Here is a 25352-nt window from a genome sequence, read left to right as displayed (position 1 = left end):
TGAACCTCTTAAACTTTTCCAAACCAAATACATATAACCAAATTCAAATTGTGCATAAAGGCAAAACAGTTTCACTTTGTGCAGAAAACTGTCAGACATTTGTACATTATAACATAACAATTATTACCATTCTTATAAAGGTTATTACTATCTGTGTGTAACTCAGTATGTATACCACAGTAAACTAATTAACTGCTTACAATACACATAGATATTTGACTGAAGGGTTTCTAGATGAAAGGAACAATTTAATTGGCAGATGTATATCATATATTTTACAATTTTTATATCTTGCAATAAATATAGATATATAGAAATATTTTGTAACATTCTAAATGTCTTTGTATTGTTATACTTTTGATCTATTTAATGCATCCTTGCTGAAAAAATGATTGATTTCTTAAAAAAAAAAGAAGTACGATATATATAATGATATATTTGTTCACACTTGCATTTTCCATAATTTAAAATGACAATTGTTGTGCATGTGGGTTGATGGGTGTGTTTAGAAGTCAAGATCAGCGTTCTCTTTGACAAGTGACGATTCTCCAGAGAAGGACCCTGAGGTGGGAATTGCCCCAGGGGTCCCGAAGAGTACAGAGGTAGAGATAGACATCCAGAACTACTCTTCACTCAGGAGGGAGTCCAGAGCATCATCACTTCCTAGTTGGAAGAGTGTTGACCGCCTGGACAACACTAGTAAGAATATATACAAAACACACGCTGTTCATCGTTGGTCTAGTGCACCAGAACAAAACTTCAGACATCTACACAATTGAATTGTTGATTCATTGCAAGATTTAAAGGTACACTACAAAACTACAAAAGCTGTCACTGGGGCAGTACCATTCCAAAAGGTACATATTTGTACCTAAAGAGTGCAGATTAGGACCTAAAATGAACATATTGGTACACTGTAAAAAAAAATTAACCTCTCCAAGTCAAAATTTTCTAGTGACTGGTCACATCTAAATTTGTGCAATTCTTGTTGCAATAGTCTGTTAACATTGGCTCAATGAGAAATAATACGTCAGACTAATTGAAAAATTTAGATGTGACCAGTCACTAGAAAATTTTGACTTGGGGATGTATTTTTTTTTTACAGTGTACCAAAAGTGTACATATTAGTACCTTTTGAACGGGTATCGTCCCAGTGACAGCTTTTGTAGCTTTTTTTCTGAGAGTGCATAGTTCATACAAAAAAAGGTAATTCTGTCAACATAACTCATGCTGTTCCAATTCTGGCTTTCTTTATTCTTTGGAACACAAAGATGTTTTGAAGAAGTTTTCAAATGTTTTTGTCCATACAGTGAAAGTCATTGGGGTCCCAAAACACCAATATTGGACCCCAATGACTTTCATTGTATGGACAAAAAATACATTTTGCAAAATGTCTTTTGTATCCCACAGAAGAAAGAAAGTCATTCAGAATTTGAGGTTTAGTAAAGTAGAGATTTTGGGGTGAACAATCCTTTTAAGGCTCTTTAAAAGTTTGATGCATTTTACTGGGTGCAAAATAGACATACAAAGGCGAAGTGTTTAATTTTGTGTCGCAAAAATAATTTCACATCTGGTTGGTATTGAAAAAAATTACACAAGAAAATTACCACCTTTTTATTATTTTGACGTTATCTCATTTTCTGTTTGTGTATGTGGTGCACACACACACACATATCCTCTATATCTGTCTGTCCAGGTGTTTGTGTCTCTCTCCACAGGTGCATCTTCAGTCCTGCAGTCCCCTGATGGTAACTGGATCGCCCTGCAGAGCTTCCAGCATTCCCGGCCCAGTCTGCTGACCAAGCGCAAGAGCCTTGTTTTCAGTGTGCTGGAGAAAGAATCAGGCGTTGTGTCCGCGTATGACGGAATGGGCTCTGATTCAGACCCCGAGGACCAGGGAGGCTGGGGGGCAGCCCTGTTACAGTTTCGCAGACGTCTCTCTGACGAAACCTATTACACTGACTCTCAACATGACCCGGAATGGACGTACACCCAACACCCACCCATCACCTCACCCTCCTCGGGTCAGTACACCAACACTGAGACCCTAAACTCAGACTCGGAGACATCTCCTGCCCCGTCCACTCGAGTGAGCAGAGCAGGCCACAGTACGTCCCAGAGGAAAAAAGGGCTGCCTGAAACACACCCATATCCTCCCTACAGACATCCCACGAGCAGTGTAGCTTCACCTCTACTGAGGCCAGAAGTTCTTGATGTGAACTTTAACCCCCGTGTGGGAGGGGACAGTAGTGATGGGGAGGAGCAGAGCGAGCAGATCAAAAGGTCAAGGAGGCGAAGAAAGAGCAAACGCGAGACATCAGAGCACAGCCGAGCACATGATGAACTGTACAGCTCTGCCACAGTGGTAAGAGAAAGAACAGCCTTCTGGTTTATTATTAGATTGCTAAAAATCATAACGAGACTATTTTGCCACATATAGTGGTGTGTTTTCAACTATAGTATGATAAAGATTTAACGTCTTGCTGCTGTTTAGATATCAAGCCTGAAAGCACAAATTAGCATAAAAATACACAGATTGTTTTCAGCTAGGTGTGCAGAAACTAACTAGCAATTGATACCAATCAATTTAATCAACTTTTCACCAGTAAGTGAGTCAAGTGACACCCTAGCCATGAAAGTGGACTTGTATCTTACAGTCTGTTTTTTAACCCCACTCAATTGATTAGGATATCATTGTAATTTATAGGATATCATTGTAGCCTTGATTCTTATCAACTTATTAATATTATATTAACTAGATGTACCGCATGGCGGTACAAAATATGACCGCCGCTCAGGCCTGCACTGGCTTTGACGTGGAGCAATTTGGCTGTATTGCGTGTTTATGTATATACCTAAAAAAAGTAGTAGTATGTGCATGTCTGTCTGTGTGTGTGTGTTTGTGTGTGCGCATGTGTGTTTGTGTGTGTGTGTCTGTGCATGTGGATTTGTATGTGTGTGTATGGGTGTGTGTCTGTGTGTGTGGATGTCAGTGTGTGTGCATGCTTGCGTTTGTTTGTTTGTATTCCTGCATGTGTGTGTGTGACAGTATCATCCTAAACCAGCAACCCTTCGCTCAACACCACCATCTACAGGCCGATGAGTGTACAGTCACTAAATGTGCACATAAATGAATTTATTTTATACCCCCCCATGGATGAAATTCTACGAAACTTAGCATACCCCCAGAGGATGTCAAGTTAATCATACACATGAAATATGGTGCAGTTCTGAACATCTCCACTGAAGATAGGGGCGATTAAAGCAGAATAATATTGCATTTTCATTTTTTATGGGAGGGGCGCAAATCACAAATGAGTGATTATGGGCTAGGTTGATGTGGGCCCTTAAGACCAACATACCATAAAAATTTCTTCATCCTCGGTGCCACGGTTCAAGTAGTTATTTAGGAAAAACTGCATTTTTGGGGTTTGGGGGGGCCCAGCGCGGGGGGGGAGTGGCCCCCGGGGACCAAACGAAATTTTTCCGTAAAAGTCTAGTGGGGCTACATGCCCACCAAATTTCATGTTCCCCCGTGTTTCGGTGTTCCTGGTATCGTTGACGGAAAATTCAGTAGATTGACGGGAAAAAAAACCTAAAAAACTTTGACAATCGATTATGGGCTAGGTTGATGTGGGCCCTTAAGACCAACATACTTTGCAAATTTCTTCATCCTCGGTGCCACGGTTCAGGTAGTTATTTAGGAAAAACTGAATTTTTGGGGTTTGGGGGGGCCCAGCGCGGGGGGGGAGTGGCCCCCGGGGACCAAACGAAATTTTTCCGTAAAAGTCTAGTGGGGCTACATGCTCACCAAATTTCATGTTCCCCGGTGTTTCGGTGTCCCTGGTATCGTTGACGGAAAATTCAGTAGATTGACAAAAAAAAAAAAAAAAAAAAACTTTGACAATCCCTATATGACCTTTCGCTAGCTACGCTAGCGGCGGTCATAATAATATACAATAATATATTAATGTTATCATATTAATATATGATCACCTCAAATATTAGAATATAGTGGTACTTTTTTTTTTTTAAGGCATTACTGTTAAATTATTGTCCTTTCCTTGTAGTGAAAAACGTTTAATACTCATCTCACTATCTTCTGGAGATTTTCCCCTATGTTCATAAAAATGTAATAAAAAAGTGACGCATTTTGCTTTTACGACATCAAATATCTCCTACTGAGGAAGTTATTTGGAGCATTCACATATAATATATATATAAATTATAATTTTATATTATTAATTACATATTATTAATATATATATACAGTATATGTATGTGTGTATATATTTATATATATATATATAATTATTTAATTTTTGGGGGGAAAGGCTATATTGCAATTTTTATTTGATTAATTGGTTAATAATTGTTTTCTCTTTTTCAGAGAACATATTTAATCGTTCCTAAAACAAGACAGATATAAGTATTTGCATACATTTAAAATCCAGTTATTCTCTGAAAACAAAACAAAAAAAATGTAGTATATGACTGAAAGGTTAAGGTATGTTACTTATTATTTGTCATCCTTTTAGATACTAATGACAGTGACAATTTTAGCAAGAGTTGCAGAGACAGAAAGTAAAAAAATTATTAAAAGCAAAAATGAAGAAAATCAGCAATCTTTTTTTGGAAATGTTGTGAACTTGAATGTGGTTTGATTTGACTCCAGTAGGTGGCACTGCAGGGCAGGGGTTGTGCTTTTATTTGGATGAATGGTGTGACCATCCTTTAACTCATTTATCTCAGCCATGAAGTCTTTATTTTCTTTTCTTATTTTTTCTCTTTCATAATTTGTATCTCTCTCTCTGCTCCTCAACTCTCCTTCTATTTAAAACATCTCAGGAGAACAGTGCCATCCTCCTCAATGCCATGATGATACGCCGCCAACAGAGCCAGGAGAACCCAGTTCCTCTGAATTACCAGACTCCAGACACTGTGACCCCTCCTGACCTTTTCACCTCTGACGCCATGACCCCTGAACCTGACTATCAGAACACTGTGGCTCACAACTCCAGTGCCGCCAGCACGCTGACGTGGAGCCAATCAGGGGCCAGCAAACCACGGTTCAACCTTCAGGGCCCTTTGCTCAGGGGCTCCTCTGTAAATGAAACCCTGGAACAGGAACTGAGATCCAAGCTCGGTGAGCTGGTTGGCCAAGTCAGCGAGAGGGATGTAATGTCATCTAATTTTGAGCCAATCAGGGAAGTGGGCGACAAGCAAAAAGACAGGTTATGGGAGAACGAAAGTGAGAAACTGAGACCGAAGGAGAGGCGTGAGAGCAAACGAGACAAGAAGGAAGGGAAACCGAGGGAAACCGAGAAGCCGAATGAAAGACAAACGGTTAGAGAGATGGACACAAGTGATGCAATGAGACAGATAAATATAGAGAGAGAATTGAAAAGAGAAAGGGAGCGACAGAAAGAAATCGAAAGACAAGTAGAAAGAGAGCGAGAAAGACAAAGAGAGCTGGAGAAACAAATCGAGAGGGACAGAGAAAGACAACGAGAGATCGAGGTGCAGGTTGTGAGGAAACAGGAAAGACAGAGGGAAATGGAGAAACAACTGAAACAAGGGCAAGAGAGGCAATCAGAGGTTGAGCGAGAGATAAAAAGAAAGAGGAAAAGCATACGCATGGAAAAAGAGAAATTAGAGCCTAAATTGAGTGTGAAATCCAAAGAAGAAGATAAACAGGAAGTGCCCTGTGAAACTAAGGGAGCATCAGCTGGAGTAATAAAGCAAAATAACAATTTAGAGGAGGACAACAATGAAACAGAGAAGGAAAAAGTGAAGAGAATGTCACTACAGAGAAGCAAATCAGAAACAGGGTCAGAAACACAAGAACAACTCGAGACAAAGACAACCAGGTCTTCAACTACATCTTCAGACAGCGTCCCCTGTGGCCTGGAGGAGCCACTGTCTCCATCAGAGGTAAGCACTGGTTCCAGCATGTTCCACTAAAAGTTCCTCTCCTACATACTTCACTCTGGCTTTGTTCTAAATTGTAGTGAGCTGCCTAACTGGACTTCAAAATCTCACGCACAGTTATTCGGGTAGACTTATTGACAGTTTACCAACTTTAACTACCTTGATCAGCATGATTCTCTTCAAACTGTTGCTCCACCAGGACAGTAGATGACAGAAAGAGAAAATCAACTGTAGAAAAAAAGTAAATGCTAATGCTCACTATAGTGTCTCTTGCTGAACTGGTAAGAATGTAATGCAACACATTTTGCAACAACACATAATGTATTATGTTTCAGGCCTAAATAAAGCTCATACTGAATTGCAACAAGCTTAAAGTTTTATCCAGTTGAGGAAAATATCCATAGACATATAAATACGTATGCTTTATTGGCCACTTTGGCCCATTGCTGCGATATGTTAACAAATCCACCATATTGGACTGGCCAAGACTACCCTAAACGATATAAATAAATGAAAGAACTGTGGTTTTTCTGGATAAAAAGCACAATACATTTACATTTCTCAAACGATTTCAGTGGTTTATGATTTAGGTAGAGTACCAAAAAAATTTTTCTCAAATAACTTAGAATCTTGATAGTTAGACTTTCACTCAAATCTCAAAGATTTGGCTTATTTTTCTGAGTCATTAATTTTGGAGATGCCGTTAATGTAATATAATGTAATGTACATGAAATGAGCATAAATATTTTTCATTGTGGAAATAGATTGTTCTGTCTTTATTACCCCATAATTTTAGCCTTTTTTTTTTTTAGCATATTCACTTTAAATCACTGTAAAAAATTTAATATATGCATATTTAAGTACTATTAATTGGCCATCATTGATGGTCCATTAAAATTCTAATAATGAAGGCTTCCTTTAACATTTTTATAACAACAATAGAATACAGATATTGTCACATTCACCGCCTTCCTCGTCTGTGTCTGCACTACAGTTCCCAGAATCCTCCTTCATCACCTGCACCTGCTGTTTGTCATCAACATCTTAACCTCCTTCACCTGTGTTCCTGTTAATATCATCAGCATCACCTGTACTCCCTCATCAGTCTCACCCTTTATATCCAGCACTCTCCCTGCATTCTGTGTCTGGTCTCGTTGATACATGACACACAGACTCGCTACATCACCTACCTGCATACTTACCGTTGATCCCGATCTTCTTCAGCCTGTCATCAGTCTGTCTTCAGAGTATCTACATCTACATCTACATCTACATCTACATCTACATCTACATCTACATCTACATCTACATCTACATCTACATCTACATCTACATCTACATCTACATCTGCAAGAGAGAGAGAGACTTGGTTATCATTCAGTTAAGCTTCATCCGATTATCTACTTCCTGTTTACTCACCTTCCACGCTGTGTCCGATCCATTCTGCTATTAAAACTTCAAACTTACCATCTCGTCTACTTCGTTTGTGCAAACCTGACAGAAGACCAGACCAAAGATGCAGAATCTTTTGGATTACAGAGCTAACCTGTTGTCCCTATTCAACGCAGCCCCGTTCATCATCCGGTTGGTTCCTGCCGAGCCGGCATTCCAGTTCGGGTCCGGAATGCCACCTAACCCAGCCGAGCCTGCACTTCACGCCAGTCCAGCCGAGCCTGCACTTCACGCCAGTCCAGCCGAGCCTGCACTTCACGCCAGTCCAGCCGAGCCTGCACTTCAGTCCAGCCGAGCCCAAGGCAGTATGTGTCATGCCCGCCGCCCCTGAGACTGAGCGTCATGCCCGCCGCGCCTGTGACAGTGAGCGTCATGCCCGCCGAGCTAGAGACTGATAGCGTCATGCCTGCAGAACTATTGTTTTCTTTTATCCCTCCGAGCTCAGAGCCCTCTTCGCCGCTGGTTCCGTCCAGCTCAGAGCCCTCTTCGCCGCTGGTTCCGTCCAGCTCAGAGCCCTCTTCGCCGCTGGTTCCGTCCAGCTCAGAGCCCTCTTCGCCGCTGGTTCCGTCCAGCTCAGAGCCCTCTTCGCCGCTGGTTCCGTCCAGCTCAGAGCCCTCTTCCCCGCTGGTCCCGCCCAGCTCAGAGCCCTCTTCGCCGCTGGTCCCGCCCAGCTCAGAGCCCTCTTCGCCGCTGGTCCCGCCCAGCTCAGAGCCCTCTTCGCCGCTGGTCCCGCCCAGCTCAGAGCCCTCTTCGCCGCTGGTCCCGCCCAGCTCAGAGCCCTCTTCGCCGCTGGTCCCGCCCAGCTCAGAGCCCTCTTCGCCGCTGGTCCCGCCCAGCTCAGAGCCCTCTTCGCCGCTGGTCCCGCCCAGCTCAGAGCCCTCTTCGCCGCTGGTCCCGCCCAGCTCAGAGCCCTCTTCGCCGCTGGTCCCGCCCAGCTCAGAGCCCTCTTCGTCGCTGGTCCCGTCCAGCTCAACGGCCTCTTCATCGCTGGTCCTGTCCAGCCCAGAGCCGCCTTCGCCGCTGGTCTTGTCCAGCCCAGAGCCGCCTTCGCCGCTGGTCTTGTCCAGTCCAGAATCGCCTTCGCCACGGGTCTCGTCCTGTCCAGAATCGCCTTCGCCGCGGGTCTCGTCCTGTCCCGAACCGTCTTCAAAGCAGACTGCCTCCAATCCTGTGAACTTCCCCAAGAAATTTTTTGGGGGGGGGGGGGGCAATAAGTCCTCTGGGGGGGACCGTGGAGGCCCCGCCAAGGTTCCCTGTGCAGCCTGCTCCTCCTGGGCCACCCAAGGGGTGGTCTCCTTCAACGCCATGGCCGCCCGAAGGGTCGTCTCCGCCATGGCCGCCCGAAGGGTCTTCTCCGCCCTGGCCATCTCCTCAGCCTGCACCGCCGTGGTCTTCTCCTCAGCCTGCACTGCCGTGGTCTTCTCCTCAGCCTGCTCCACCACGGTCAGCGATTACCATCCTGGAGTCTCCTGTCCCTGTTCTCCCTCCGGTCACTGACTCCAGGATCCTCACCCCCCCCTCCCAGGTTCTGCCATCTACGGCCCAGGTTGCACCTAGCGGGAGGGGGGAGTTATGTCACATTCACCGCCTTCCTCGTCTGTGTCTGCACTACAGTTCCCAGAATCCTCCATCACCTGCACCTGCTGTTTGTCATCATCTTAACCTCCTTCACCTGTGTTCCTGTTAATACCATCAGCATCACCTGTACTCCCTCATCAGTCTCACCCTTTATATCCAGCACTCTCCCTGCATTCCGTGTCTGGTCTCGTCGATACATGACACAGACTCTCTACATCACCTACCTGCATACTTACCGTCGATCCCGATCTTCTTCAGTCTGTCTTCAGAGTATCTTCATCTGCATCTGCAAGAGTTTATATCTACTTTCTGTTTACACACCTTTCACGCTGTCCGATCCATTCTGCTATTAAAACTTCAAACTTACCATCTTGTCTGCTTCGTTTCTGCAAACCTGACAGATATACTACGAGACAGACAATTGTAAGATATGCCATGGCTCATGAAATTGAAATGTTAAAGCAGTAAAAGAAAAGTAGTAAAACAGGATAAAGAGTATGGATTGTGTTATATAAAGTGAGATGTAGTTGTAGTGCAATGTTCAGTTAAGTACAGTTGTATTACTATTATTAGCCTATAAAGGCGTAGTATGAGTATATTTTATTATTGTAGGAATATACTAATATTAAAAAAATAATAGCAAACAGTGTATTGTGTGTGTGTGTGTGTGTGTGTATATATATATATATATATATATATATATATATACACACACACACAAAATACTACATACACTGTTTGATTTAATATTAGTATTACTATGATTTTCTTTTCAAACTGATTAAATGCTGTTGCAAAAATTAGTACAACCTCATGAATGTTACAAAATAAAACAAATACAATATTTCTGGTGCAAGTTAAAGGACATTGCTGATCAACAGCTGAACCAAAACATTTAAATAATTTCTTGACAATTAAGTGTGATATAGCCCACTGAATCATTCTCAGACTTAATGTTTGACAATGGAACCACTTGGGAGAGAATTGTCAGAAGACTTTGTTACACAAAATAGGACAATGGTTAAAAAAAGCGTCCCCAATGCAATGTTTTAAGTGTGAAAATATAGTAAAAGTAACACAAACCCCAAAAGAATGGACTGAAACAATCAGGCATTCACTTTTAAGCATTCATTTTGTGATTAATTAAATTTTATTTATTTTTTTGCTAAGAAAAGAACAGGATAACTTCTGGTAATCCATACTCTGGTCTCATTAGACCAAATCAATCATTTTGGATCTAACATCACATAAAATCTATGCCATTGCAAGTGGCAAGTGGGAAGAGTACAGAGAGAAGTGCCTGGTCCCCACATTGAAGTGGGAAAGTTGTGCTTAATCAATGGTGACATGAATGTACACACCTTTGTGTGATGGTGTGTCACGAAAAATCATAGAATACAAGATGCTACCTTCTCCTTATTCTCTGTTATTAAGCACTTTTTCAACATGACAATGAATCTATACATTCACCCATGGTAAAAAAAAAAAAAAAATTCAGTTGACAAGTATTTCGCACGACCTTAATACTATTGGGAACTATTGAGACTAGTTGAGCAACACTCCCTATCAAACATCAGGGCATTCAAGGAGGCATTCATCATCCAGGAGTTAAGGAGTTGCAACCATATTCTCTCGTCCTCTGAATACGAAATATTTTGTCCGTTTGAAAACTACGCACGCTGCCGGCGAACGTAAAAAAAAAAAAAAATCAGCAGCAACAACTGCCAGTAGCGAATAAAATTTTGAGGTGGCACCCAGGGTGGCCAATCGGATATCAGGGGTGTCCAGTGCCACCCCGGACACCCCTCTGGCTCCGCCACTGAGTTAAACAGAATAGAGGTAAAACATTTGTTGTGAAATTGTACACTTAAAACCAAGAAGGGTCAGAACAGTACTTATTTTACAAATGTTTATGACATTTTTCTCTGTTTTTAAGTGTATGTTTAATATATTTTGATTTTGATTTGTAACAGTGATCATTATGGAACAGAAAAAAAATATTTTGTGCTAATTTATGCTGAGTATATATATATATATGTATATATACTATATATATACTGTGTATATACTGTGTGTGTATATATATATATATATATATATACTTTTATTTGGTGTATTGTGGTACAGGCACAGTACTTTTGTAAGAGCACTTTGGTTTGAAATTGAGTTCCAAATTACAGTTTTTTTACTGTGAATGGGTCAATATAAAGTAATTTTATGCACCCAACTTTCCTTTATCCAGTCTGATAAAGAAAAAGCACCAAGATGTTAAGTGATTTCAAAACAAGGGATGAGTTTATGGATCAACATTCTTTGTTGATACTAAATCAACATTCCTGTCAACCAATCATAGCCCTACACCTAAAACCTGAGGTTGAACGTAGTGATTGGTTGGATGTGGTTCCAGGAACATGAAAGGATGTTGATGTCATTCTTGTGTAAATTACGAGGTGCCTTGTAAGAGACAGAGCTCCTTCAGAAGATGCTTGCTCCTCTAGAGCCTTGCAGCTCTCTCTCAAACCCTAAAATGTACGTTACTGATCAAACTCTTATTGGTGATGAGAAGCCATAATCAAGCGCATAATGAAAAGCATGTCTGATGAAAGCCCAATTCTGTGTTGCTACTTCAGACTTGTATCGTGCATGAGGCATTGTGTGATGCATGAAGCAGCCTGCAAAATTAATATAGAAACTCTCTAGATGATGTGAGGGTAATGCACACCATAAGGAAGGTATTGTCTTCCTCAATGGATCCTCTTCGCCTTGCATCTGGTCCTGTCCTTTCATTTTCAGCCTACTTCTTGTCCATTATGTTAAAGGAATAGTTAAAACAAAAATGACAATTATTTCATAATTTACTCACCCTCATGTTGTTCCAAACCAGTATGACTTTCTTTGTTATGCAGAACACACACACCATACATACACAAATACATTTTCCATGCTCTTTTCCACACTCTTAAAAATAAAGGTTCTTTATTGGCATCTGTGGTTGCACGTATAACTTTTAATATCTAAAGAACCTTTCTATTTCACAAAAGGCTCTTTATAGTGGGAAAATACGTAGCATTAGACGTTCCCTTTCGAGTGTTGCATCATGGCTTGATGCTATGGGAACTTTAATGCCAACATCGCCACGCCACGAGACTGCCCACAAGGCTGTGTTTCTGCACAGACAGTGCAGGCTCAGACTGGATCAACCCTGAAGGACTTGTGACCCTGGGGTTGAAACTGCATCCAGACTATAAAACCTGACGAATGTGTGCAGAAAGGATTATCCAGCCGCAACACAAATATCTTGCAAGGATGTACCCCTAGCAAGAGCTTTAGAAGACGCAACACTCCTCGTGGAGTGGGCCCTAACTCCTAGATGTGAAGCCATTCAGTGCACCTCTTAGGAAAGGGAGATTGTGAAGCAGACCAGAAGCTGGGTGGACTGTCTTCCTCTTGCATCTCAGGAAAGAAAGGAAATAAAGCCTTCAAGACCACAGACTGGCCAGCCATTAAAAGAACATTTGGAGTATAGTCCGGTCTGGGGTGAAGTATAGCTTTGACACCAGCTGGACGAGGTCTAGGCAGGAAAAGGCAGCTGTTATGGCCTGCAAATCTCTAACTCTTTTGAGTGTTGTGCTAACAAGTGTGCCACTTTAAGAATCAGCATTTTCTCAGAAACTGACTCCAATGGCTCAAATGGTGCTTCTGCTAATACTCCCAGGACAAATGCTATGTCCCAGGAACTCACGACCGGCAGATAGGCCTTGGTCGTCTGGCACCGTGCAAGAACCGAGACACCAGATGATGTCTCCCAACAGAACCCCATCTAAAGGTATGTAGCTAGCTAAGATTGAGGCCACATAAAACTTTAGTGTTGACGAGTCAGCCCCACTGACAAGCAATCTCCGTGATACGAATAGTTGTCATTTCAGGTCATACAGCTTCCTAGTAGAAGGTGCTCTAGAATTTAGAATTGTCTCAACAATCTCAGATTAGAGACCAGATTCTATGAGCTGATACTTCTCAGGGGCCAAACCCAAGGTTTCCAGATCTCCAGCTTTGGGTGGTAGATCGTCCTCTGCACTTAAGACAGAAGATCTCTCTGAACTGGAATCTCTCATGGAATGTTGTCTAGGAGATATATCAGGTCCAAGAACCATACTTGAATTTCTCCTCTGCCCAGAGCAAGATCTGCTGAGCCTGCCTGAAAAGGATGCGTGAATGCAGATCACCCTGGTGATTTATGTTGGAGACTACCACTGTGTGTCTCCTCAAACTGGATTTGCGACACAATTAACTTTAGGGTGAGTATCTTGAACCTGTATGTCCAAAGACTATGGTTCAGGCACCTTAGATCTAAAATTGGATGCAGCCCCGAGTCTTTTTTTGAGCATAGTAAAGTCCTTCTTTGAGCATAGTAAACCCTGAGTCCTTCTCTGTAGTGGCGGGGTAGGTGGAAACACCTGCCGAGGACACAAAGAAAGGTCGGGCACATGATGTCTTGGTGTGCACGGACCTCTCTCGGGACACCTTCAGGGGCCAGGGCCCATGAGCGTCAAGACTTTTTTTGCCATCTTGGAGGTGATAACAGATCTGAGATCCTGTCTCCCCCTGGACGACTGAGCCTGTGTGCGCTTTCCAGTCATGGAACACGGGCCTAGATCTGTGGCCTCTTTAACTGCCTCCAGGGCTGATCCCTCGCCATAATCCAATTCTTTAAGCAGGTCAGTCTTGTAGGCCTGCAAGACCACCATGGTGTGCAGGGACACACCAGCCTGACCTGCTGCTGTGTAACCCTCACCCACAAGGGCCGAAGTAGCCCTACATGGCTTGATGGGTAAAGCAGGTTTTACCCTGAACAGCTCCTTGAGCACGACTGACTGAGAGGCCTGCTCTTTTGATGCACCCACCTGTCTGTCTGCATCCAACTTCTCAGAATCAGACACAGACAGCTTGAGTTTCTCATTTTGGTCTGAAAAAATCACAGAGCGAGCTTCACGATACAGAATGGGGTCCTCAAAGTCGTTGGAGAGGATGAGAGAAAGGGTTGATTGCCCGTCTCGCTCTCCTCGTCCACCAACTCTACCTGCGAGCCCCATAACCGGCCGCGGGACCCAAGCCACAGGATGCTTCGCTCTCATCGAATAGAGCCATGTGGAATTGGAGCATGCGGAGATTAAACTTGTCGTAATGAGCGCAGTTGGCCCCTTCAAGGACTGACCTCACATGCTCCTCACCCATGCAGTTCACACAATGTTGTGTAAGTCATCACCCGTATTGTATCGTACTTATTTTCTGACATAGTGGAATCTAACTCCCATCTTTGTCAAACACACACACAGAGGAGAAAACATGCATTCATACATGCGGCTTCTGAAGACAAAGAAGCTGGCGACATGCTGGTATGGCATCTATTTATGGTTTCGGTGACGCACTATGTTACGTCGCTATACGTAATAATGCTCAACCAATCGCGGACTGGCGTGTGTAAACACGTGCTTCTCACTGATTTAACTCACTGATTGTATGATACAGCTTACCAAAGGGGACGATTAGCCTATATGACTTTGAATAGCGCAGGAGTCACATTGACAACGTTAATAACTTTTTTATAGTGCATTTGCATGCTTTTGAAAGCACAGAACCAGTACAATCCTCAGGGCTTCTTAATGTATTTTGCAAAAAAGAAAGAAAGTCATACAGGTACAGAAGACAGTAAATGATGACATAATTAGCATTTTGGAGTGAACTATCCCTTTTTTACTGTCTTGTGTCTTTCACCTCTTTTATTTTTCTTTCCATTCCCATTAATTTCTGTCTCTATCTTTTTTCTCATTTGTCTTTCTCTGTCCCATCTCTCTCTCTCTCTCTCTCTCTCTCTCTCTCTCTCTCTCTCTCTCTCTCTCTCTCTCTCTCTCTCTCTCTCTCTCTCTCTCTCTCTCTCTCTGTGTGTCTCTGTGTCTCTCTTTCTCCACCCTTTCTTGTTGGTTCAGGAGGGTCTGAGTGATCGTGCCCTACAGCAGAGGCTTCAGTTACTCTCCTCTCTCATACAGCAGGTGAGATACATCATAACGAGAAGATGCAGTAGAGCTGTAGAGATTCCTCCTGAATCAATTGTGTAGTCCATTATTCCCTGTCTCAGAACCTGCTTATGACACTACAGAGTATGTTAAAGCCAGATACACAGTGGGGGAAATCTTTAGACTTCTCTTTTATCTAGTACTGGTGGTGATACTGAGAACAGCACATGACAATAACAATAGCCCTTCACTCTGGTTCTGAGCTGCTCGGTCCTCTTCAGTCTGTTGAAAATGTTTATTGGCACTATTCATGGTCCAAAACTAGGACCAAAAAAATCGAACATCTTTTTATTAGCGTACACTGTTCAAACATTAGGGGCTGGTAAGGTTATTTTAAATGTTTTTGAATGAAGTCTCTTAGGCTCACCAAGGCTGCATTTATGTATTTATTTGATAAAAAAAAGACAGCAATATTGTGACATTTGTATTATTATAAAAAAAAAAAAATACAAATACAAATTTTTTTTTTTTTTTTTTGGGATTCTTTGAGGAATAGAAAGTTCAAATGAACAGCATTTATTAGAAATACAAATATTTTGCAACATTATCAGATGTCTTTAACTGTCACTTTTGATCAATTTAAATCATTGCTGAATAAAGGTATTTATTTCTTGAATATACTTTTTACCCTAATCTTTTGAATGGTAGTGTATAATATTTATTATTTGGCGGTATGGTTCTGTTCTGGGCAAGAACTCCCTGCGCATCCATCCAGCCTAGCATGGATAAGAGCAGGGAGAGCAGCAATAACCCCCCTTAGGGTAAACAGAACAGAACCAACATGAATGTATTGCAGATATCATTAATTCAAGATTTTGAAGAAGTACAACAAAATTCGAGAATTTTTCTGATTCAAGGGAATCAGAATGCCAAATCCTGACTGACGAGAGGAGGAGCTGGGGATGGAGGAGGGTAATTAGCTCCTGAGAAACGCGATAGCTGCTGATAATACTGAAGGAGCTTATATATGAATACAGTGATAGGCGTTGTATTCCTATAGGTAGACGTGGATCAGCTGAGAGTCAGTTGATGCGATCTTGACTAACGTGACCTGCCAGAACTGACGCTACGCTTGATATTTGTCACAGACCTCAACGGCACTACATTTCCCAGCATTCCAAATGATTCCCACCTGCATTCAATCAGCCATCACCTGATCACCTGCACCTGCATGTCATCATCACAGTGTATTTAAGTTCCTCCTTGTGTTCACTTTGGGGTTCACCATTAATGTTGGATGCCAACTGCTGTTCAACATCAACATCAACATCAACATCAACATCAACATCAACATCAACATCAACATCAACATCAACATCAACATCAACATCAACATCCAAACTTCGGGGTCCGGTATTGTTTGTGCGTAGCACACTGTCTTGCATTGTTGGCTCTTTTGTTAGTACTTGTTTAATAAACCTTGGATTCATCTTCATCTCCTGTGGATATCAGCATTACAGAATACCGGACCTTCAAAAATGGACTTGGCTGGCCATGACCTGACTGACCACCTCATCAGAGTCCTGATTGAGAGAGGTCTCCACATCACCATCACCCCAGTGATGGCTCCAGCCCCTGGGCAGCGTCCTAAGATAGCCGCCGTACCTGAGCCTCGTCCCGTCATGGATACCCTTCCAGAGTCTCGTCCCGCCGAGACCACCCTTCCAGAGTCTTGTCCTGCAGAGACCACCCTTCCAGAGTCTCGTCCCACCCAGACCACCCTTCCAGAGTCTTGTTCCGCCGAGACCACCCTTCCAGAGTCTCGTCCCGTCGAGACCACCCTTCTAGAGCTTCTTCACGTCAAGCCTGTCGAGCCCTCGGCAAAGATGACCGCCACCTCACGCCCTGAGCCCTCGGCAAAGATGACCGCCACCTCACCGCCTGGGCCCTCGGCAAAGATGGCCATCGCCTCACCGCCTGAGTCCTCGACAAAGATGGCCGCCGACGCCACACCGCCGGAGCCCTCAGCCGGGATGGCCGCCGCCACGTCAGAGCCTGTTCCTGTCCCAAGACCTGTTCCTGTTGCTAGACCTGTTCCTGCCCCAAGAACTGTTCCTGTTCCCAGACCTGTGTCTGTCCCCAAGCCTGTATCTGTTCCCGAGCCTGTATTTGTTCCCAAGCCTGAGTCTTCCTGAGCCTGAATCTGAGTCTGTTCCCGAGGGCTCCTACCTTCCTCCTCTCCACCGTGGCCCATCAGTCCACCAGCTCTGCTGGGCTCCCTCGTCCCTCCGGCTCTGCTTTGGTCGTTCGTCGGCCTGGCCTCGTTTGTGTATAGCACACTGTCTCGCGTTGTTGGCTCTTTTGTTAGTACTTGTTTCATAAACCTTGGATTTATCTTCATCTTCATCTCCTATGGATATCAGCGTTACAATATTAATTAAATAATGGGTAATCTAAATAAGCTGGTACTCAGCTAGGGTGGGATGACATGTTGGTTTGTACAGAAACTTTTTATATTTTGATTCTATTATATTTAGTACACTGTAAAAAATAAAAAGTTGAGTAAACTTAAAAAAGTGAAGCAACCAGCTGCAAAGCATTTTTGAGTTTACTCAACTTCAGTGGTTGAAGTTCATCCAACTACCAGTCCAACTCAAAGAAACGAGTAAGCACAACTACAGAGGTCCTGAAGTTCAGTAAACTCAAAAAAGCTTTGCAGCTGGTTGCTTCACTTTTTTAAGTTGATTCAATTTTTAACTTTTTTAAGTTGATTCAACTTTTTTACTTTTTTAAGTTGATTCAACTTTTTCAAATATCTCACCCAGATACTTGTACAGCCTTCACATTAAGAATCCAAATGCAGGGAGTAAACCATACTGTAAATACAACACAATACAAAAGACATTGCTATCATTACAGAACTTATTTATTGACAAATATTCTGCAAAACAACACATTTTCTATTTGCATTAGGTACACATATTTTAAGGTGATGAAGTTCTATTCCACTCTTCAAGATTTATTAAAAAAAAAAAAAAAAAACACTATGCACAAAATTAGAGTACAAACTGGAATAAATAAATGCTCAACCTTACAATTATCCATATGGATTGCAGCTACTTGGACAATCTTTTGAAGGACTATGCAAAAAACAAAACAAAAATCAGCCTTGCGGAGCACTTTAGGTCAACATAAATAAAAGTTTTTTTTTCTAAACAAACTAAACAATTTTTTTCTTAACCAGTTACTACTGGTGTATTTTAATGCTTTAGAATAGTTAACATTGGGGCCATAAATCAAGCCAAAGAGGAGAGTAACAACTGTGGCAAAGGTCTTGCACATTATCTGGCCCAAACTGCTCTTATAGTACTACAGAGAGGCACCTTATATTTGGGTTTGAGTGGATAGTGGCAACATCATCTTCAACGATAGTTAAGGTCCTCATCTTCTCCCCTTGTGAATGTCTTCTGGCTCTGTGTCCTGCAGTAGAAAATAAATCAGCATAAAATTAGGGTCATTTTTTTATTGTATTGAATTATGTTAGACCACAGAGTGTTCCTAAAGGTATGCTCATGTAATTTCACTTGAAAAGTAAAGGTGGTCATGTTTTTTAAGCATGTTCAAATTCAGCCATAGAGCTAAAACTGATAAACGGAAAACATTTTCCCAACTCCAAACAATGCCATATCAGCATTGATGTGATTGCCTGTGGCATTCGTCCACAGCAGAATCCACGGCCATTCTGATTTAATGCTTTTTTTAGTTTTAGTTTAGTTATTTTAGGTCACCCAAAATCGTACATGTATTAAGGCACACATTCTGTTCATCACCCAAAACTGGTCATATTGCATCAGTGAAGATTGGTTTAAATCACTAGAGTCACATGGATTACTTTCATGCTGCCTTTTCTTGTTTATATCTCCTATATTCATATTCTTTCATATTATATTAATTTTATTTACTCTGCTATTGCTACATTACTGTTTAACCTTATGATTGTGCACTGTATTGTTTTAACAGGTTAGATATCAGAGGGAATGTCTCCGGACAGTGTTGTGAAGCAGTAATTTTCCACTGTCTTTGCTTTGGTAAAATAACAACTTCTTGAATTTGTGCTATCAGATGAAGTCAAAACTGATCACTGACAAAGTTTCAACTACAATTATTTAATAAAGTAATTTTTACCATGACTTTGTCTGTTGATGATAAGTTTTGTATATCACACAAAACCTATCTCTTAACAGCATCTGGTAAATAGGTGAAATATATCAGGTGTGAGTGTATATGCTGATGATCTTCTTACCAGGCAAGTCTTCAGGATGTTTCCAGACTTTTCCCTCATAAACAAAGGCAGACCTTTAAGAGTTGTAGACTTTCTTTGAGGAAGCACATTGGAGTTTCTGTGTCTGAAAGACAGAAAAACAAATACGGAACAAGTTATATACAAAGTGAAGCATGGGAATTACCTTGAAAAAGAGATGGCACCATTCAGCCTTTAACCAGAGAGATATGATCACATGCAAAATAATTACTTGATGATCAAGTGAGGATCTTCATCTCCACCACTTGCTCTGTACAACTAGATGTGTATTCATTTAACTAAGAGAAAAAGGTGCTCTTCGGATCAGTTTGTGTGATACTGTAATACTCAGCAGAGAGCAGAGACCCTGAAAAAAAAAAAAAAAAAAACATTGTTGAAACAGTAAGAAACAGTAAGTAAATTCAGTTCAACTCACCTGATCTTTTAAAAAATAAAGGCCACTGTTTTAGCACATCCAAGGATCTTGTCACTGTACTGATGTTCTTTAGTCTAAAAAGGACAAATACAACAGAACAAAGATACATAATTTTATTAAACAAAACAACAACAAAAAAATCAGTTACAGTTAGTAGTTAATTTAACATGTAGCAAAAATAATACAGAAAATGAATAATCAAATGTGAAAAAGAATCAATGCATAGGTTTCACTGTATTTACAACGATTTTGTCTTTTGTTAATTGATTAACATTAAGGATTTAGCCTAATATTTAAGGATACACAATATTTTTATCCTATTCACTTTAAAACATACCGCACACATACTACCCATTCTATTATTTGATATGCAAAGCTAACATACATATTTTTAACATAACACATTAGTTTTGCATAGGCTTCTATTATTAAATTTTTCCTCTAAATTGTATTGTATTTAATTATATTGCACTACTGTAGAATGACTGAGCCTCAACCTAAGCATGTACAAATTGTAACTGAAATTTGTATACGTGACAAATAAACTTGAAATTAAATTGAACGGACTGCGGTCACTTTAAGAGCTCATGGATCTAATACTGAAACATCTAGGTTTCACCAAATTGGTTATGTTCACTTAAGACATTGCCGACTGTGTTTACTTGAATACTTTTTTTGTTTTGTTTTTTTGTTATTGACATAATTGTATGTGTATGTCATTATTAAATCGCAATACGCCACGAAAGATAGCTGAATTCGCACTCAGATTCTGTCCGAGTCCGAGAGAAGCGGCTTTCTGTCTCTCAATCAGCGCAAGCACCGCATTTAAGTCTTTATTCACGACTTACTGAGCTTAACATTTTTAACATCTTTTAAACACCATGCACGTCCTTGTCCTTCTTTTTCAAGCATGTTTCCTCACTCTAACATTAGTCTGGGTAACGTTAGCACGTTAAGTAGCAATGTGCTACGTGGATAATCTCTAACAATAGAAACTTATCGTCACCACGAAATATATCTTTTAACATAATACTATATTTTATCAACATATGTGTGCAATTTATAGCCTATTTTCATTCATAAAAAGCTTAAAGAAAACTTACCGCAATCAGATGAAATCCAGTCCCTTCGATAGCGTGGTTGGAGGAGGAAACCCCAAGTAACGTACAGCGAGACAGACTGCGCATGCGCGATGACGGGAAGTTAAACGTTCGAACTATGAAATCAAAATATTAAGTTTTCTCAACTTAATTGTTTGTGTTCATTGGACAAAATAGTAGTGCACTTGCAGTTAAATAGTTTTTATAAGTAAACTCAACATTGCAGTAAAAAATTTGCCCACTCAACTTAAAATTTTAAACTGAGTTAACAATTTGCAAGTTGGATTTTTTACAGTGTACATTTTTCTTAAAAATAGTTGGGTTAAAATACGGTGAATGTTAAAATGCAGAGCAAAAAATTGTGTGAATTAATAGTGTGAATTTTCACTAATTGTGTGAAAATATAAAAAATATTTTTCAATTATGCATAAAAATAATGCTATAACAAGGTTTCTTAAAAATGTGGGACACATCTGAATGTAATTTAAAAAAAGAATAATAATATTAAATCATTGGATACAATAGACAAGGACACATCCAACTAGGTTGTACAGGCCAAAACCCTTAACAGAAATTATATTTTTAAACAAACTCATTTTCATGCTGTAAATTGTTAAAAATAGTTTATGGGACATAGTTGTCTAACTAATGTCTAAATAACATGAGTTTTGTGCCTTTATTGCTATAGAAATTAGCCTACTAAGGGCACTTTCCACTATTAATAGGTAGTACCTACAAACATTTTATCTTTTGGGCAAGCATTAACATATTAGAAATGTACTCTTTTTATTTTAATATTTGTTCATATTTTATTACAGTGTGAATGTGGTTCTTGAGTACTTTTCATTGGGTGTTAGATTTATGCAGTGCTGCACGCCTACCTGTTTTCTACATATTCCCTCACTTTAGATGTTCGTTTTTACACACACAGCCCCTTTCAGAGCCACACATGCTGGATAGGACTGAGTTTGGATCAATTATTTCTGTGATCAAAGCATACACCATCCCAACCATTAATTGATTCCTCAAGTATTCATTCAATCCCACTGCTCCTCTCTTTCTTCCCATCTCTTTCATTCTCACTTTCTCATCTTGAAAAGTCATTTTATCTCTTCATATTACCCTCTCTCATGTGTGCTTACTGTCTTACGTACAAACACATGCACGCATGCGTCAACATGTACATCTCATATTGATGGCTTAGTACTCGAGATGATGCACTTTGAAAAATGTATTGACAAGAACTAATGAACTTCTCATCCCTGTCCTTTCTTCATCTTGCGCTGACGTGCGTTCTGATGTTCATATGAGATTTTATATGTCATGTTCTCAGGCACATTGTGTTTTGACCTTGTATCTCTTACATAAATAGCTCACTCAAAAATGAATATTCTGTCTTTCTCACTCATTTCCTTACAAACCTGGATGCTATAATTTTTTTGTGGAGGATTTTAAACAACATGAGGGTGATTTAATGATGACAGAATATTCATTTTTGAATGAATAATTGCTTTTAATATTCAAGTGTTTATGTTGATGAGAGTGTTACTCACTTTTGAAACACCCTCAATGATGACCTTTCACCTCTGTAAGAGCATCTCTCGTCCACGTACGTTCATGTCACACTCCTCGTCTCCCATAATTCTCTTATCCTGTTCATTGATTGAACAGCTTGTGCATGACAAGTAATGCATCCATGCTTAATTGGGAGTGAGATCTTGGGTAGCTATGTGGAAGTTGAAATCTACACAACAGTTTAATTTTTCAATGTTTCTTATTCTTTTATTAATAAATGGTTTTATAACTTTTGTGGAAAAAATTATTTCTCACTCTATGCTCACTCTTATGTTTATGGAGCAGAAGTACTCTGCCGCGTCTTTATGCAGCATCACCACAGAGGTTCTAAAGGTCCTAAATGCTACAGAGGAATTGCTCGGAGAGGCAGAAGGCAAAGTTCATGACCCTTCTCCGGCTGGTGCACCCATGTCCTCAGGCCCGGGAACTAGGAAACTGGACCAGCACCTCACTAAGATGGAGGAAAATGTAAGGTTTATTACAAGAAAATGTTCTAATGTTGTTGTTATTTTTTTAATAAAGAGGAGAAATCCAAGATCAGTTTATTTAGACAAACTAATTAGAGGATGATTCTAAGGATCTTGGTCACAGAGGGGGCCCAGCAGAACCCCATCATTCCTTGTATGATTTTAGTATTTAAATTACCTCCTTATAAAATAATCTTTTAAGAAGCATGCTATAATGAACGGACAATTATTATAGCATTTGCCAAGCGTGTGTGTGTCCCCTTAAGAGGTTTATGGGTTATTCAGAAACGCAGCAGTGCACTTCACAGTTCTGACTCTCCGTGCATCAGGTAGATGGCAAAAATGGCGCAGGCAAAATCAGGATCCAAAAAAAGCAAACAAAAGCACGAAAAAGAGGAGAGATCAAGACGGGGAAGACAGCAAGTCACAGTTTTTTTTTAAAAAAAAGAAAAAAAAGAAATGTTCCATAAAACCAGTCCAGTGATGTATATTCAGGCTTTCCGAAGTCTTGGAACCACTTTCTGTGAGGAATCAATTGAAATTTATGATGTAGTACTAGTCTTTTACATCTGCTTTAATTGTCCTGATAGAGTTAATGAAATAAGAAAAATAAGAATATCATAAATAGATTTTATTTATCAACTACCTTCTATAAACTAAATCAAAGCAATATTTGGGTTTAAAACAGCTTTTCAAGAAGGGGGAAGACAGTATTATTCAGCATCATCATGCACTTGTTCAGAAAGACAAATGTGCCAGTTTATAATGCCTCAAACAGTTGTGGTATGTCATGTCAAAAAATGTGCCCGGTGCTGATACCTGTACATTGGGTTGGGTTGAACAAGATGCTCGTGTTCGCTCTTGTCAGTGTTATCCAACGTAATTGCTTACTTATGATGTGTAGCAACACAGCTAAAAGTATTCTTAATATTTTTTACTTGTTGAGACATACACATGCACCCTCAAGAGTTGTGTTTGTGATGTTTGAGTGATGTGATGTGATGTCATACTTCACCTTTAAATAACTCTGAGTTTTGCTAACCCAGATACACATAAGTCAAGCCACAAGATTTCAAGCCATTTGACAAAGCAGGCCAAGTCACGCATAGCACAGTCCATTAGCGTTAAGCATGCATAGCAGATCTAGACCGCCAATACATTAACATTGCCATATTCCTTAAAGTCCACCTGTAGTCAATCATTTTATCCCTTAAAACTCACTTTTGATCACCAAAATGACATAACGTTTTTTTTCCTTGAAAAAAAATAGAAATCGTCATGCCTTGAAATAGCTTGAATGTAACTCTACACCTTTGCCTCATTTAGTATACGCGGTTCTATGAATATACAAATTAGCCCTGCCTCCACTCACTCACACCAGCTCAGAGATCCTCTCGTTGATGATCACGTCGTTGACATGATTGGTTACAAGGTAGTTTGTGACATCAGAAACACCAGCAATTTCAAACCGCGTCTTTGGTTCACTGCAGTTTTAAGGAGAAAATACTCAGCAGTTGTGTTGACTTATGAATTTGCACATGGTTTGTCTTAAACAAGCACATTTAAAATACCACATAGACATATAAACAACATTAAAAGCTTGATTTTCACCACAGGGGGAATTTATGAGTTTTCATGATTAAAATATCTAGATCACTCATTCAACTTTAGATGGCACAGGCTGATAGGTCCTTTACATGCACTCTGCAAGCAATCACACCATTACCACATGGCTCAAGCTAACTGGTCTCTGCTGATTCTGCAGCCAATTAAATTTCTTGCTCAACATTTAAATAGTCTGGTGGTTCAGTGTTCGCTATAGTCACCGTCCTGCAGCGCATCAGAGTTCCTCTAAAATCCTCCAGCTCCCCCAGCTCCACCTGCCTAGATCTGCTATGGGATTTATGCATGACTATTTATGCAGCAGCAGCATGCTCACAGCAGCATTTATGTAAATCTTTTGGCGGTAGCAAGTCCATAGCAGCAGTAGAATACGTAGCAGATCTAGTCTGCCAAGACCAAATACATTAACATTGTATTGCATATTCATTGACATGCCAAAACTTCTCAGAAAGTTGTCATGATTGAAATATATATATATAGACTCACTGTTTTCATTTCTTACTGAAAGCAGAACAGTAATAATTTAAAATAATTATACATTTTACTTTGAAAAATAATGTAAACCAGCACACCCAAATCCCACTGTGAAAATAATTTCTTTGTGTTGCCTCATCATTCAGCTCTCACATTCATCTGTGAAATTCTAATGGTTTCTGTGATCCTGTGATCTGTGTGCAGGTGTATTTGGCTGCAGGTGCTGTGTACAGCCTAGAGGGGGCGCTGAGTGACTTAGAAGCCTGTGCACGCAACATCAGCAGCTCCACCACAGAGACTGAACTGGCCTTTCTGGAAGACCAGGTGGCCACCGCTGCCGCCCAGGTGCAGCAGTCCGAGCTCCAGGTGAGTGCTTGCTATGTACTATCTATAGTACTCAGA

The 25352-nt window shown here is 40.7% G+C and overlaps 1 protein-coding gene and 1 long non-coding RNA gene across 5 annotated transcripts in view; one reads left to right on the top strand and one right to left on the bottom strand.

The window, feature by feature from the left end:
- The window catches only part of myripb (myosin VIIA and Rab interacting protein b), a 348507-nt gene that overhangs the window by 308490 nt on the left and 14665 nt on the right, over window positions 1–25352 (top strand). The window contains exons 9-14 of the mRNA XM_084399265.1: window positions 510–699; window positions 1719–2365; window positions 4849–5934; window positions 14949–15011; window positions 22672–22854; window positions 25155–25316. Of these exons, the coding sequence (XP_084255391.1) occupies window positions 510–699; window positions 1719–2365; window positions 4849–5934; window positions 14949–15011; window positions 22672–22854; window positions 25155–25316 (2331 nt within the window). The remainder of the gene's footprint in view (window positions 1–509; window positions 700–1718; window positions 2366–4848; window positions 5935–14948; window positions 15012–22671; window positions 22855–25154; window positions 25317–25352) is intronic.
- On the bottom strand, window positions 17606–21115 carry LOC311284288. 4 transcript variants are annotated; one of them, XR_014626180.1, is made up of 5 exons: window positions 19712–20632; window positions 19508–19642; window positions 19279–19381; window positions 18359–18455; window positions 17606–17851 (listed from the first exon to the last, which is right to left on the bottom strand). It is a non-coding gene; the product is annotated as an uncharacterized lncRNA (long non-coding RNA). The 4 variants fall into 4 exon arrangements; XR_014626178.1 differs by lacking the exon at window positions 17606–17851 and adding an exon at window positions 20815–21115 and having other exon boundaries at window positions 18160–18455; window positions 19712–19785; XR_014626179.1 differs by lacking the exons at window positions 17606–17851; window positions 19508–19642 and adding an exon at window positions 20815–21115 and having other exon boundaries at window positions 18160–18455; window positions 19712–19785.

The sequence above is a fragment of the Rutilus rutilus genome (assembly GCF_951802725.1).
Source record: "Rutilus rutilus genome assembly, chromosome: 24".
In the NCBI taxonomy this organism is placed as follows: domain Eukaryota; kingdom Metazoa; phylum Chordata; class Actinopteri; order Cypriniformes; family Leuciscidae; genus Rutilus; species Rutilus rutilus.
This window is presented reverse-complemented; position numbering and strand designations above follow the sequence as displayed.